Source organism: Delphinus delphis, chromosome 10 (genome assembly GCF_949987515.2).
Source record: "Delphinus delphis chromosome 10, mDelDel1.2, whole genome shotgun sequence".
Lineage (NCBI taxonomy): Eukaryota > Metazoa > Chordata > Mammalia > Artiodactyla > Delphinidae > Delphinus > Delphinus delphis.
In genome coordinates, this window is record NC_082692.2 from 78,254,573 (window position 1) to 78,269,929 (window position 15,357).

A 15,357-nucleotide genomic window follows, 5' to 3' on the forward strand; every position below is an offset into this window, starting at 1 on the left:
CCCGTTCTCGGAACTGAAGGAAGATCAGTAGCCAGGATCACGGAGTTCGGGGTGCCGGATGGGAGGGTGCGGGGTACATGCTTGCGGCTGCAGCACCAGTGAGGCGCACGGCCTTACAGGCCGTTGTTCTCAGAGCGCAGGAAGCCATTAAGAATTTGAAGGGGAAAAGTGACCCTCTGTGTGGCCCAGCATCTCAGCGCGATCCCTGTGACCAAGGGGTGTGTTCGGTGCCAGAGGTGAAGGGGGTGTCCTTCTGAAAGTTTCCATGAAGGGCGGTGGTGGACGTTGCTCAGGCCCTCTTTTGTTTCGCAGGAAGATCCCGCCAGTGCCCAGTACCGCATTGCCCGTCTCCACACGTGTTCCTCACCGGACAAACTCTGTGCCGACATCACACTGTGGGGTCAGCTGCCTGGCGGCAGCCACCGTATCCCCCTCCCCTGCCCCGCTCTCATCCTCCTGCATCTCCCCCAGTAGCAAGTCGGTACCAGCTCATGGAACCACACTGAACGCACAGCCCGCCGCCTCCGGGGCCGTGGATCCCGCGTGCAGCATGCAGTCCAGACAGGTGTCCTCCTCCTCGCCCTCCCCCTGCACGCCCTCCGGCCTGTCCTGCGTGCCCTCCTCCCCCATGGCCAGGAAACCTCAGAAGTTGAAATCTAGCAAGTCTTTAAGGCCCAAGGAGCCTTCTGGTAACAGCACTAACTGTCACCACGCGAGTAGCAGTGCCGGCAGCGGCGGCTCAGGAAAGAAACGCAAAAACACTTCCCCGCTGGTAGTCCCCTCCCCCTCCCCCTCTTCTCATTCCATGGAGTCTTTTAGGAAAAACTGTGTGGCTCACCCTGGGCCTCCCCACCCCACGGCGGTAGCCTCTCCCCACGGCATCGGCCTCAACTGCGTGGCCGGCAAAGCGAACTCGGTGAGCGGCCGGCACGAGCAGCCCGGGCGGGGCGCCCCCGGCGGGAGCCCCGGCGAGTCCATCAAGAGGATGAGCGTGATGGTGAACAGCGGCGACTCCACACTCTCCCTCGGCCCCTTCGTGCACCAGGCCGGCGAGCTGCCCGTCAGCTCTCACGGCGCCTGCTCCCACCCGCACACTCCTCTGGACAAGCTCCTAGGCAAGAAAAGAAAGTGCTCGCCCGGCTCGAGCGGCATCAACAGCAGCAGCGGCAGGCCCACCAAGGTGGCCAAACTGCCGGCCCTGAACAACGTCCACGTGAAGCACGCGGGCCCCAGCCCGGGGCCGCCAGGACTGGCAAACAGCTCCCTCCTGCATCAGGTAGGACAGGGCCTGGGAGCCCCGTGGGGAGGCCCGTGGCCCCTCCCTTGAGATCTTTCGTCAGCTCGGAGATCTGTGTGGTCGGGTTGGTGGGTTTGCCTAAAAGCCAATGTCCAGCTTCGTGGGGTCTTTTAAGAAAAGGATGAGTTGATGGCCGGATGGAGGTCAAACAGGCTCCTCTCTGCCTGACTCTGATGACTCGGAGGACGCTCCTGGGTGAGGAGGCCACGACAAGTGCGTTTCGGCACTCATGCGTGACGGCAGACCCCTCCCTGAGGCCGGCGGGCCGTGTTTCCCGGAGAGCAGTCCTTCAGTGTGTTTTTCTGAAGAAAGCTGGGCTAAAATCAAACTGATCTAGAAAGGGATGATTTAAATTTGAAAGAGACCGTTTAATATTTTTCCCATCAAAGAATTTCAGAATTTTAATTTCCTTATTAATTCTCTCCCTGTTTTTCCTCCTCCCTGTTTTCCGAGGAGGCAGGAAAACAGCATTTACTGTGGGCAGAGCAGAAGACTAAAATCTTGTTTAAGTTAACAGATTGAAAAAAATCTGAACGTGACCCACTTGTAGAGGAGGGCTCTCTGGCCTTCAGATTCATTGCTGACCATGGCTTTCTCGGGCGCTACCTTGTCTTTTCCCCACTCTTCCCCCTGCTGCTGTTTCCTCCTGGCCTTCCCTTCTGTGGCCGCTTCCTCCAGCTTCCTTTCTCGCCTGTCCAGGTCCTCTCTCATCTTGTTATTTCATTCAGCAGGATACCTCCTGTCCTTGCTTACAAGCAGGAATTTCAGCGGTGTCACCCCCAGAGCCCTACTTTAAAATGTGAGCCTCTTTTTTGTTTTGTTTTGTTTTTTTCCCTTCCTCATCTTCAAAACTGAACTTAAATGCCAGGCTAGAACTTTTCCAGAAAATACCAAGAAGTTTGTTCACGTGATAGAAGTTTCCCTCCAATATCTGTGTGAATTAATACTCAGTGCCAAAGGTATGGGGAAAATAATTATGCACAAATTTAGGTAGCAGCTGCTTCAATTCTCTCTGAGCCACAAATACATATGGGCTTATTCGTGTGTTGTTTGGGTCTCTTTGAACAGGGGTTCCTGGACAAGTGAAACCTTCTTGATTTGTAGTTTATTCCTTCTAGTTTAACGATAAGCATAAAAACGCAGTGCAAACACTGTAAGAATCCATCCCTTAATAACTCCCTTCTGGGTGTAGTTTCCTGATGCACATGAATCCCAGGAGGGATGTCCCACTGCCTCGGGATGCCCACGCCAGTGTCACTGAGCACGCCGTCTTCACGTAGACGCCGCTGCGGACCTTACTGCCCGCCAGTGTCAGAAGGCGAGGAAGAGGCAGGGCGGGTGCGGCAGAGAGTGACAGTGTCTGTGGGGATTGGGGGAGTGGGGGTCTCGTCTACACAGAGCAGCTGCTCCCAGAAGCTTGTTACCAGTTGCAAAGAGAAACTGCTGATCTGGACTTGCGTGAGAAATTTGACCATTTTCTAAAGCTCTGTAGTTTTTCCTTTTGTTTTGATCTGGTGAAGCCCACACGTTTGCCAGCGAAGTTTGGCTCATGAGCTGCCAGTTTGCCACCTCTGATTTCCACCGTCTGGGGGGCGGGGGTGGGGGACTGTGTCCCACTAGGACAAACAGCCTAAGTTTGGGTTCTTTTCCTTAAAAGCAGTTTCATGTTAAATTTGTATTTGAGAAAGATTTTCTCTGCAGTGGCATACTTTCTATTATGCTGCACAGATTCTAGGGGGGCCCATGGCTACAGATCAGAGGATGGATGAACCTTGCGTATTTTTACGTCTGTGATCATTTATCTGCAAGAGGGATCCTGTAGCTTTCTTCAGACTATCAAAGGGACCCATGACTCCAAATGCTGTAAAGAAGGCTGCTTCTTAGACCAGTAGGGACCTGAGCTCGCTGTTCTCCACGGAGCTGATTTTAAAGCAGAGATAACTGAACTGGTTGGAATCCCCTCAGCAACGGAATCAGTGGGACCTGCTGGGGAGCCTAGGAGATGGGGCTGGGTGTGAGCCCAGCCCCCGAGTTGATTCTTGGGCTCTGCCACCAAGGACCTAAAAATAGCTCATGTGGGACTGTGAAGGCCAGAGTCCCCTCTCCCCGCCTCAGCACGGCCTTGGGTGTGAGTTTTCACACCTGTGTGGTGGCCCATTTGACCTTGTTCACGTCTCAGTTGACAACCTGGAATACCTTCAAGGAAACAGCATCAGTAAATAGAACCAAAAGGCAAACATGTGAGCCTTTTCTCTGAGCTAGAAACCCAGGCTGCTTCTCTTCTGGACAGTTTTCTAAAAGCCAGTCTTTTAGAAGGATTGTGCCCCAGAGCACAGAAGGCTTTTGAAAGCTGAAGCCAAATTCTAGAGCTGCCTGCTCCTGGCATTGCCCAGTCGGTTGGAGACGCAGTGGCCTCGGGAATACCTTGTTTAGAAATCAGGGCGGGGCCGTGTACAGCCGCTTACTTACCTTTCGTTGTCTCCCCACCCCCTCTTTTTTGAAAGCCAAAGGCACGTCCCTGACAGCTGAAAATAGCACGGGGAGGAATAATCTGGACACTTTTGACGACAAGTTACACCTCCACTCAGCACTCTGGACTCCACGATGCCTTTGAGTCTGTTTTCCCAACCTCCTGTGGGCCTCGAGGGTAGAAATCTGCCGGGCTGTTGTTTTAACCAGGATGTCCCTGAAGCTTTGTCTGTAGCAGTGAGTACTCGTAAAGGACACTGGATCAAGTCCAGCCACCGAATTGCTTTTATCAGTGTTAGAGTGGTCTGGACTACTTGCTACAATCTGTGAGAAGTTCCTGTCTCGTTGAACCTGCAGTATTTCACGGAGCCACTCTTGGAGGAGGTTGGCTGGCAAGAGTGTCTTGGCAAGAGCGTGACTGTAGACTTTTCTCCCTCCCTCCTCTCCCTGCCTAGTTCTTTCCTCACCCTGTCGTCTGTAGGTCCCTCTCCAGCAGTCAGGCACCTTAACTGGAGACACCTCCCAGGGGCGAGCAGAGCTGCACCCCAAGCAGCCCTCTGGAGAAAGGGGGTCTGCAGCTAGGTTTTTATAGCAGGTGCCGGGAATGGTATATGGACGTCAGTGAGAGGCACCATGACAAAAGAGCCTGTGTTTTTGCCCAGCCTTTTGCAAGTAATTTGGGATCAGAAGCCGTCAGAAGTTTCTAATGTACAAACTGGTTTAAAGCCATTGATGGCCAGAGAGCAAGTATACACCAGTTTAGAGGCTTACTTTTCATGGTACAAAAGCAATTGTGTGATTTTTTCTTTAAAGAAAATGCAAATGCAAACAATTTTGATAATGGAAAGCCAAATTCTGGTGGGTGGGGAGGTAGACAGAAATCACTATGGGGGAAAATTTTCCAAGATTTCCAAAGAGATTGAATTTTTTTTTAACCTTTGTTTTCATGTTAAACAGTATACAGTTAGGTTGGTTGTCCTGCCCAGTCTCCTGTTTTTAAAAATTGCCTTTGTAACGTGAAATAGTTGGGATGCAGCAGACTCTGTCGTTCACAAAGTCACTGATATACTTTAAATGTTTCCAAGGCACTCGGTGCATTGCCTGCAACCTCTTCTTTGGATACTGTCCTGGGACTAAGTGTCAATTTCCGCTTGGAGCACTCCCCATGCTGTGTGGGTCTGCACACCCCTTCCTGCCTCTACACGTTTATGTGGATGCCGTTGGCATGGGGAGCGGGCACCCAGGGAGGGGCGCTGGTGACTGTGCACACCTGCCCACGCGGAGATGGCAGGAGGCATGTGTAGTGTCTGCTAGTCACACCTCCTTTCTGGGGATTTACGCCTGCCATCTCACGGAGAGTTTCAGAGAGCCTCCAGGATAGTGTTTCCAGTACCCCACCCCAAAAGAAAGAGCTTGATAGGTTCAGACAGCACTGATTGAGAAGGTGTCCTTGAATTTGAGGGGATGAGCTGGAGCTCTTTAACAGATGATTCCACCACCACAGCTCCTGAAAGGAGAACCCGGGCACTTTTGCTTAGAAGAACACACGAAGTTGCCGAACACAGGGTAAAGTTCCCAAGGTTCTGATCATGGCCCTGGGCAGGGCTGGGACAGAGCCAGTCAGTGCATCCGTTTTCCTTACAATTCTTGGGTTACAAACTTCAGTTTCAGGGAATTTTAAGTCAACAACAGGTAGAATGAATAAATACTTGGTTACCAGCCTAATAATGTGAATTGCTACAGAACTATTCTTATTATGTAAGGTAACAAAAACTTTATTCAGATACTTTAGCTATAAATTGATGTAAAATATTGATTTTCTTTTTAAAGGAAGGGGAGAACAGTATCTTGTTCACCTATTATGCAATCAGTCAGTAAATGTTTTAAAAATGATACTGTAAGAGAGCTTGTATAAGAAGAAAGCACGGATGGGCCAGTTTGGTGTCGTTAGGAGAGATCAGTCTGGTTGTTCATCCCAGGAGATGGAGAGAAGGAGGTAAGAGGGAATCAGAACGTACTTAGTTGATTCCTTGGTGACAAGTGCAATGGGGTATGGGTAGAATTTATTTTCAGAGCCAAGGGGACTTGATGGTTATAAATAAAGTTGCTTTTAGTGATGGAATTTATAGACAGATCATGTTGTTCCGAAAGATGTGAATAGGATCCACGCTAGCAGGTTGATGCAGAATAATGTAGATATTTAGATTAGCGAGTCTTGATCATTTGATTTCTTAGACTGAGGTTTTAATTGAAATTTCATTATTGTCTCCCGGTAGTACACAGAGCATCGGGATTAGGAAATTAGCCATTTTGGATTCCGCCTGCCACAAACAGACCTAAACAGTGCTATTAAATTTTAGACTGTTGTTCAAATATTGTATTTTCTCCTACAACTACTTTTTATTATGGTGAACAATTAAGACCATTTAAAACACGGGAGTACAAGTATTTTTTTGAATTAAATTAACTTGCAAAAACCAAATTTGCAGTGGTTGGGTTGTTTCTAGACAGACTTTGGTATCAATTTAAAACCAAGATAATTTTTATATTCTTTCCAATAGAATTTCATGACAACTGCAGTTTTCTTAACCTACAAAAAAAAAAAAAGTGCTGCAATGATGAACAAAGAATTATACAAAACCTACTTTTGTATCTTTATTTTGGAATTTCTTGTTCTATTATAAATATGGAAGTATCCCTATTTGAGAAGACATATTTTGTTAAAAATGAATTGTACATATTTAAATATGTATTTTTGCACAGGTCTTTTTTTCGGATATCCTGTTTTGGTACAATTGAGATCATCTAGTATTTATTTATTAATTAATAAAAGTAAATACCTTTTTATAATTTGAAGTGGTTCACTGCCAAGCCAATAGTTCTAGAACCTGCCTCCTTTACGGTTTAAGGGATGCCTCTGTTCTGTGAAAGTCTTTTGTCCCTTTCAGTGTCTTGGGAGTGGATTCATACAGATGAAGTGGGCATTGCTTCTCCCTAGTTGCCTGATTTCCCAATAGACTACACGTAATAAGTGACACACTGCTTTTCTTTTGTTAGTGTTTTATGTGTGAGAGAGTGTGTGTGTGTGTGTGTGTGTGCGCGCGCGTGTGCGCGTGCCCTGAGCACATGTGCGTTAGTATGTGATGTGATTAAAACTAATGGGGAAAAAAAAAACAAAAAAAAACTGAAAGTGCCTGAACCTAGTTTTAAGCTTAGACAGATACTTTAAAAAGACTTGAACGTTCAGTTGAACTTTTGGAGTTTGCTTTTTCCACCTAAATATTGTTACTAAAATTTTAGGGGAGGAGTCGAAAACCACCAAATGCTGGTAATTTTATAAGGTATTTTAAAATTAAGACCTTTTGGTTCACAGGAATTCAACTGGTGATGGATTGCCCGGTGGCACCAAGGGTTACAGATCTTCTTGTCAGCCAGCAACTTACACAATGTGTCTGTTTTGTTATTCACTCATGAAATGCAGAGTTTAAAATAGAATATTTAAAATATTTTGTATTCCAAAAATATACAAAGTACCTCTGAGAACACTGAAAAAAATGTATAATTTGAAAAATGTAACTTATAAAGGCAGCTGTCTTCCTGCGAGAGTTCTGTTGCCAAGGAATTTCTTAATATCTCCCATTCTGTCCTGCGGGGGAAAAAGTTGGGCTTTGGAAAATGATTGTTAAAAGTTTCATTGTTTAGCAGAAAATAATCATTTTTACATTTTGTGCAAAACCTTTTACATTTTCAGATCATTTAAATGAGCACTACATACTGTCAGTGTGAATGTAGGGCCTTGAAAGCATTTTGCTGTGTTTTTTTGTTTGTTTGTTTTCTGTTTTTGAGCTTGGTTATAAAAGCAATCTCCTGTGTTAAAATGTGTGAATAGGTTGATCATTTGTACACATAATCAAGAGCATCTCAGCTGGACTTTGTGTTGGCTGCTGTATAGAACATGAACAAATGTCAAGGGATAGAAAATTACTTTGGATATTTAAAAGAGAAGAAATATAATAGTCTATTTGTTTTGTAACAAGTTCTGTAAATAAAATAATTTATACTATTTATAAGAAAAAGTTGTGCTTTGCTTTATGAGAAATTAGTTTGTGGAGCAAACATGTTAACGGGCAATAAAACCAGGATTTCTCAATAAAGAAGGTTGGCTGCATGAAATATTTTACATGTTTCTGCCTCGTTGTGATACTAAACCCTTTTCAATCTAGTCTGACTTTTCTTCATTTGTAGCATCAGACACCCTTATGAAGCTCAGCTTCCCTTCCAGACCACCTGAAAGGTTCTAAGGGCTTAGGATGTTTCTGTTCTTGGGCACAAAGGTTTGCCTTGGGTAAATTAATAACCGGGTAAACAGTGACCACTACTGTATTCTTGCCCTGTAGGTTTGTCAACAAAGGGAAGTTGATAGATTGAGAAATACATTCTGTTTGTACTGTTTGATGGCATGTGGTCAGTTTTCATTAGAGGTAAGTTTTTTGTGTGTTTTTTAAAAATTTTTATTTTGTGTTAGAGTATAATTAACAATGTGTTAGTTTCAGGTGTACAGCAAAGTGATTCAGTTACACAAGTATCCGTTGTTTTTCAGATTCCTTTCCCATTTAAGTTATTACAGAATGCTGAGGAGAGAGGTAAGTTTTTTAACCAGAGCTGGTCTGGTTTCTTCCTTGCTTTTACAGACCTCCCTCACTGGCAGTACATTTTGATATCAGGCACAGCATAATCTTTCACCTCTAGAAGTTCGGCCGGTTTTACCATTTGCATATCACTCTTATAAATTACAAATTATTTTTGTTGCTTAAAACAATGAAGGAAGCAGTGGATTTGTGTACTGGAGTAAAGGTGCATATACATTACAGGAAGGAGTGAGGCTGGCTTCAGTCGCCGCTGCCCTGCCCCGTGGACTTCCGTTCAGTCCTTAGATCAGCCGACGGACGGCTCAAAGTCATTCTTGATAAGTTCCCTGTGGATGACTCCTTTCACTTCGGATGTCCTCCTTAACCTTCACTCAAGGAAAAGCTTCAATCACTCAATCTCTTTACGCTTTTTACTTCAGCTCTCTTGCAGATAACCTGGCTCTGGACAGCAGGAGGCTATCCCAGTTCATGGAATGGAGGTTGGCAGTTTTGGATGCTGGCCTGTGGGAAGTGACCAGCAGAAAGGCAGGGTGAGGCCATTCTAGGCAGAGGGAACACGCTGGGCTGACACAGGTGTGAAGAAATGCAGACTGGAGGGCGAACTGGGTGAAGCTTGCTGGGAGGGAGGGGCGGACAGGGTGGGAGAAGTTGGCACCAGATGGTCAAGGACCTTAAATGTCATGGGGCCTTCATCCTCAGGAACATGCAGTTTAACCAGATGTAACTGTCAGAGCCCAGAGGTTTTCATGGTCCCGTCCCAGCACATGCAGAAATAATAGTCGTTCACATCTTTAGTGGTGACTCTGGCAAATCAAAGAAGCAACTAAATCTCTGTCCCTCTTTCTCACATTTTCACCCTGGCCTCAAACTCTGTCTTCAGCCCCCAACCCCGACCCCCAAGTCCTCATCACAGGGCTCTCCCCTACATCAAGCCTAGGGTCCTCCCCCTTCTTACTCCACTTTCTGCCCTCTCAGTCCTCCCTTTCTCATAAGAAACGCTTGCTCCTGTTGCTAGTGGGACTGAAACGAGTCCTTCGCCTGGTAAGGCTGTGATTCTTGCACCCGTTGTCTTCACTTTCCATAATCGGAGCTCATGGAACAAAGGTGGCACTGGCAGAGGATCTCTTCCAGGGGAGGGCGAGACCATCAGCCAAAGAGAAAGTTTTCGGGGGGAGGGGAGAATCTAACACTTATAATTTAATAATTTCTTAAAATCCCCATCACGTAGGGCCCTCCAATAAATGTGGAAGACAGAATGGACAGGTGAGAACCTTGGGACAAAAGTCATTCATAAAGCTGTTGCAGTGATCCAGGTAAGAGCTGTTAAGTTTCCAAACTAAGGCAGTGACCATGTGGATAAAGTGGGGACAGATTCCAGAGATCTCTTAAAGGTAGAACCAATAGGACTTGAGGTCTCATTGTATTGAACATTCAAGGGAAGAGTGAGTCTAACAGAACTTCAGAGATTTCTAGCTTGGCCAAACTGGTTGAGGCGCCTTAACATGAAATACGTGGTATGGCAATAGAGAAGGGAAAACATACTCTAATGAATTTGAGTTGCCCATGGGAAATTCAAGTGTAGTACCCAGTGGCTATCTGTGTAGTCTGGAGCTTATGAGAGAGGTCTGAGCCTAAACAGAATTGGAGGGTTGTCTTTCACTGGGAGTGGATGAGTTCACCTAGGAAAAATAGGTAGCTATCTGGCTTATTATTAAAATAATACTCATCAAGTTGAAGGCCTAATGTGCCAGATATGGTACCAAGCACTTTATCTGCCTTCTCTCTCACAAAGCCCCGAATAGAGTTGGTACTTTGATCCTAATCATACTGATGAGGAACTTCCAAAAAGGTAGGTGTCTTGCCTAAGGCCCCACAATGAGTAGGGGTATTGCCAGGCTTTGAATTCAGGTCTGTCTTCTTAAGTCTTTTTTTTTCCCCCCTTCCAGTAGATGCTTAGAATCACATGGAAGAAATCATAGGTTCTCTCTGACAGAGGCACAGGCACCTCACATTTTATGTTCCGTTTCCAGGATTTCACAAACGAAGCCCATGCTCCATGGCCCAGAGAGAGAAGGCAGCCCAAGATGAAACCCTGGAGAAGAGAGTATTGTGGTAAAGACAGATGGAGAAGCGGTACTGAAGAGTAGAAAATCAGATCAGGGAAGACAGAGAAGGATGAAGTTGAGTTGGTTGAGTTAGAAGTTCAGACAGTTGACTCTGTCTTAATTATCAACCCATCAACCCACTTAGGTATTTTTTTCTTCTGCTTTCTCCAGGATAACTGGAATCGGTATTGAGATGAAAAGTTAGAAGAACCTGGGCAGGGAGATTGCCAAAGAATTAAGAAGTACGAGTGTGGCTAAGTGATGGCCTCGCCTGGGTTTTCAACGAAGAACTGGAAGCTGCCGTGTAAGTCCATGCTGGCCCCCTAGTGAAGTGGTATTTGCAGTTTCCCTCTTGTTACGTCTTACGATCCTCCTTCCAGGCAACTTGTCTGTGATCACACCAGTTAAGTGATTTGTTCAGAGTTACAGAGCGAAGTCCAATTTGATATAGCCAGTAATGAAGAAGGACTATGTACAAGGCCGATCCAGAGTTATGATGGTGGCACAGCACTTTTAGGAATAGATCAGGATAGGAATAGGATAAGAGAGTCCGAGGGGCACTCCAGGTTTGTTTCAAAAGCAGAGCTGTTCAGAGGTGCTTGTGATCCCTGGGACCTGGGTGAGCCCGTGGCAGTGGATGGAAGTGGCACGGAGGAAAAGAGCACTGGAGTTAAGGCCAGGGAACTAGGCTGTTGCTGCACACGTTGTCCATTTCAGAGTCGGGAGGGGTGAGGGGAAGACGGGGCCAGCTGCTCAGGTCTGGAGTGGACGAGACATGGTAACTTACAGTTCTGAGGGCAGTGAGCACAGTGGTTTGGTGGTATTGCTGGGTGGTGAGCAGCTTCAAAGAAAAGGTGTTTTGAATGAGGGTGGAAACATAATGGCCAGGAGAGAGATCCAGGGAGTAGCAAACATGGACTTCATCTTGGCCCCAAGTTCCTGAGGTGTAGATGAAAGAAAAGCCTCTATGCCAGAGCACTTCAAGAAAAGTTGAGTCCTCCAAAACCAAGTGTAGAGTTATACCAGTGTTGATAATCCACTAATTGCAGAGACACTCTGGAAAAGCAGGTCTCTGATAACTTCTAAAAGGGAGGGTTAGTACCGTTGTCAGGACGCCACCTACTGGTAGTCTTGACTAAGTGGTCCCTTCCCCAAGGCAGTGTCAGGTCTTAGGATATGTAGTTGCCGGGCAGGAGGCTGATGGTTCATTGGCAAGTTGTACCTTTTATTTCTTACATCCATCCAGTCTGCACAGGGAAAATTATGCCACCACAGGAGATTTCCAAATGATGAGAGGTACTGTGCACTTCAAGGTTATTATAATGGCCTGGACCAAACTGACCCACATTCTTGATACCCTTTGTAGGTCTTCCGAGACAGAAGAATAATGCAAAATGGTTTTGAAACCAAAACCAGTGATAATTAGAGCCTTTCATGTTTTCCAGACAGGCATGTAACTTCACTTCCCCCATAGCTGTTGTGGAGATGTGACGTTAGTTACCAACAACTACAAATTTGTGTAGAATTAGAAGGATGAGGGATTATCACAGCCCCTCTCCCTTTTTTACCCTGTAATCAGGGGGACAGATGTCAAGTATCAGCTATTAATCTTCAAAAACAGGTTTCAGACAGCACCAGGGATTAATTTAGAATTAATTATACAGTTGATTTGCTAATGGTCAGTAAACCTTCCATCCATCAATTACTATTAATGCCTGGTCAGGTTACTGAAGACTACCTGTGTTCAGTCACAAAACGTTACGTGCACTGCAGTTGTGTGTGCTCCGTGAACAAATGAGGTAGGTTATCCTTGCAGCCACTGGGTTAGGTAAAAGTTAGGTGTAGACACTTAATAACAAAAATGCTTGTAGACAGTATTTCCACTCCTAAAAGACTGCTAGTCAATGAAAAATTGATCTATTTTTTTCTCATTTAGGAAATAGATTACCAAAATTTGACAAAGCTTATAAATACTTATTTCACTGGATAAATTTGATGCACAGATGTTATGGCTTTAGAGAACAATGACAAAATCGTTCATCCCAGTGACTTCATTTTGTACTTGAATAGTGTATTATGAGACTAGGGTTGCTAAAAGTGACAGGTTGCCAACTTTGATCAGTACTGAAAAGGGACTAAACACAGTGAAAGTGTTTTAGCGCTATTATCACTTAGCAAATAGAACTATCATTTGATGATAATCTTATTTTCATATTGTGGTATGTGTGCCCTTCATGACTAACCAGAAAATTAAGACTTTCATTCTTTGGATGGATTCTCCTAGGTGATTAACGGAGGCTGCTGATCATCAACCCCAGGTGTATGGTAGGGGGCTGGGACCGGGACAACAAACTCAAATGGCAGTGGAGCCAGGCAGATACCGTAAGGTAACAAACAGGGCAGGCCGGATGCACCGGGCCTGCTGGAGGAGATGTGCTAGCCATTCGGCTGGAGTGGAAACGTGAGCTCAGAGTTAACCTGATCTGTCCATTTTTCCAGAGAAGCTAGATAATAGGTGATTTTTGAATTGTCTTTCAATTTTTAGATGGCAACCATACACATTTTTTTCTTAAAAAACGTATGGGGGTCAGGGGGCCGATGACAGTTGCTGCCCATCGGTGACCACTTTGCAGCTTGGTAGCTTCAGGAAGCCTCCTTTGGCGTCCTGACTTGTTTTAGGTTTCTGAACCTTTTGTTTCTGCAATTGTGAGAAATAAGGGCCTGGGCCTAAAACTTCCTCGACGAGGATTTTATCAAGATTTAAAATACCCCCACTGGTCAAAAAGCAGAGAACCAAGGTTTGAAACTGGCATTCTACGTAGTCTTACTACATAACAAACATAAGTGAAAAACATCAGTGAGGTGGTGAAATACAAAAAAATTCTCAGTTTTTCCCATAAAACATGGCTTAGATGGCCCAGTTTATTAATTTTATGTGACAGCTTTCTGCCAACACTCATGGTAATTAATGTGCATGTGTTATAGTTTGTAATGTTTTCATATAAATGAACCTCATAATAAAGCCTGGTTTTCTCCTCCAGGAAGTAATTTCTCCCAGCATCAGAGAGCCAGCACGAGGAGAGCTGGGATCAGAATTTGGTTTTCCAGCTGCAGTGTCCAGTGCTCATTTCTCCTATACCATATGGCCACATTAAAAAGAAATGTGTTAGGTTCCAGTTTTATTTTCACTTCCAAACTGATACTCTGAAGCTAACACAGAGACTCTGATTTTGTATTAAAAAATACAAATGCATAGGACTAAATATAGAGAATATTCATCAAAATATTAATAGGCGTTATTACCTCTGCAGGGTAGAATGACAAGGCAAGTCCACTTTAGTATCCTGAATTTCTTTTGCAATGAGCATATTCTTTTTTTTTTTTTTTTTTTTTTGGCGGTACGCGGGCCTCTCACTGCTGTGGCCTTTCCCGCTGCGGAGCACAGGCTCCGGACGCGCAGGCTCAGCAGCCATGGCTCACAGGCCCAGCCCCTCCACGGCACGTGGGATCTTCCCAGACCGGGGCACGAACCCGTGTCCCCTGCATCGGCAGGCAGACTCTCGACCACTGCGCCACCAGGGAAGCCCCCATATTACCAATTTCTTCAAGAAATTACAGTGATCATTGTTAATAAGGTTTTATAAATAAGCGTTTTTAGAAATCCATCCCGCATTTTAAGAGTCCACAGCACCTGCAGGAAGCTCCTGTCAGAGCACAGCTCTGGTCCCTGCTTCCTTGGCAGTCAGTGGCCCCTCTTTCAGTACAGTACTGACGGCTGCCACTGTCTTGACTTTTAAGGCAGTGCTTCTAATACTTTGCCATTAAGTATATCATTTGCAAGAGGGCTTTGCTTTCCCAACCTGTTATTACTCGTAGTTTTACTCAAGTTTTTAATGAAGAATGAATGTTTGTTTCAAGTTATTTTCAACAGATTATCCACTGAGATCATGTGTTTTGTTTTTTCCTCTAATATGTTAATGAATCATTCCCATCAGCAATGTAAACATGCTCTCTTAAAAAAATGAATCAAAACCTCATACTTCTCTCCCCTTCCTTTTTACAGTAAAATGCCATCTCCCATTCTCTTTTTAACTCAGCTCTACCAAAACTGCTCTTGTCAAGGTCACCATTCAGCAAGCCTGGGATCCTCTTAGCAAATCCGGCTGCCTCTACAGTTTATTTCACCACTCCCCAGCGTCCCTGCAGCTCAGGGCCATGGTGACACTTAAAAGGTAGGTCAAATTGGGCCATTCCTCTGCTGAAAACCTCCAGCGACTTTCTTTCCTCGATACTTGCTCTCGTGGTCTCTCTCTCCTTTTTCTGTAAGTAAAGTATCACGGTACTAGAGAGGCCTTCTATGACACCCTATAGCAGAGAGCTCTCATGCCCTATTAATCACCTTTATCTGGTTTTGTATTTCTTTCTTCCTAGCACTTCTCCCCCTCTGACTCACTAAGTTTATAATTGGGAAAAAAGATTCCCTTTGCCAATATAGCTAAAATCTTCAGTGAGACTGGCTTTGGCGGCAGATTCTAGAATCTAGGGTTTGGTAGCCTCAAAAAAGGAGGAGTAACTTCCTATCTATCTATCTTCTGTAGATACTTGTTTCTGAGGGAAAGCTTACAATACACTGCATTTCTCGTCTGTCTTCTATGTACTAAGCACCGCGTTTAATCATACAGCATCTTCTTCGTAAAATTCAGAAGGCTTAAAGGTAAGAGATGACATGCATGATCCCCTATTTTACTGAAGAGGCGGAGTCAGGATTAGAACCTAAGGTCCTGTAGTCTCTGTAACCATTTACCATAAACCAGAGCTGTTCAGATGATGCAAATGT

The 15,357-nt window shown here is 45.2% G+C and overlaps 1 protein-coding gene across 2 annotated transcripts in view; it reads left to right on the forward strand.

Annotated features, from left to right (window-relative positions):
- ATXN7 (ataxin 7) overlaps positions 1 to 15,357 on the forward strand; it is a 139,540-nt gene that overhangs the window by 120,192 nt on the left and 3,991 nt on the right. The window contains exons 12-16 of one of the 2 annotated variants that reach the window (XR_011246647.1): positions 313 to 1,276; positions 3,802 to 8,988; positions 9,644 to 10,824; positions 12,805 to 14,752; positions 15,119 to 15,234. Coding sequence is in view for 1 of the 2 variants with exons in the window: in XM_069541163.1 (XP_069397264.1) it covers positions 313 to 1,276; positions 2,029 to 2,100 (1,036 nt within the window). In the remaining variant the exon portion in view is untranslated. Of the gene's footprint in view, positions 1 to 312; positions 1,277 to 2,028; positions 8,989 to 9,643; positions 10,825 to 12,804; positions 14,753 to 15,118; positions 15,235 to 15,357 lie in introns of those variants that run through there. The other variant, XM_069541163.1, reaches the window with a different exon arrangement.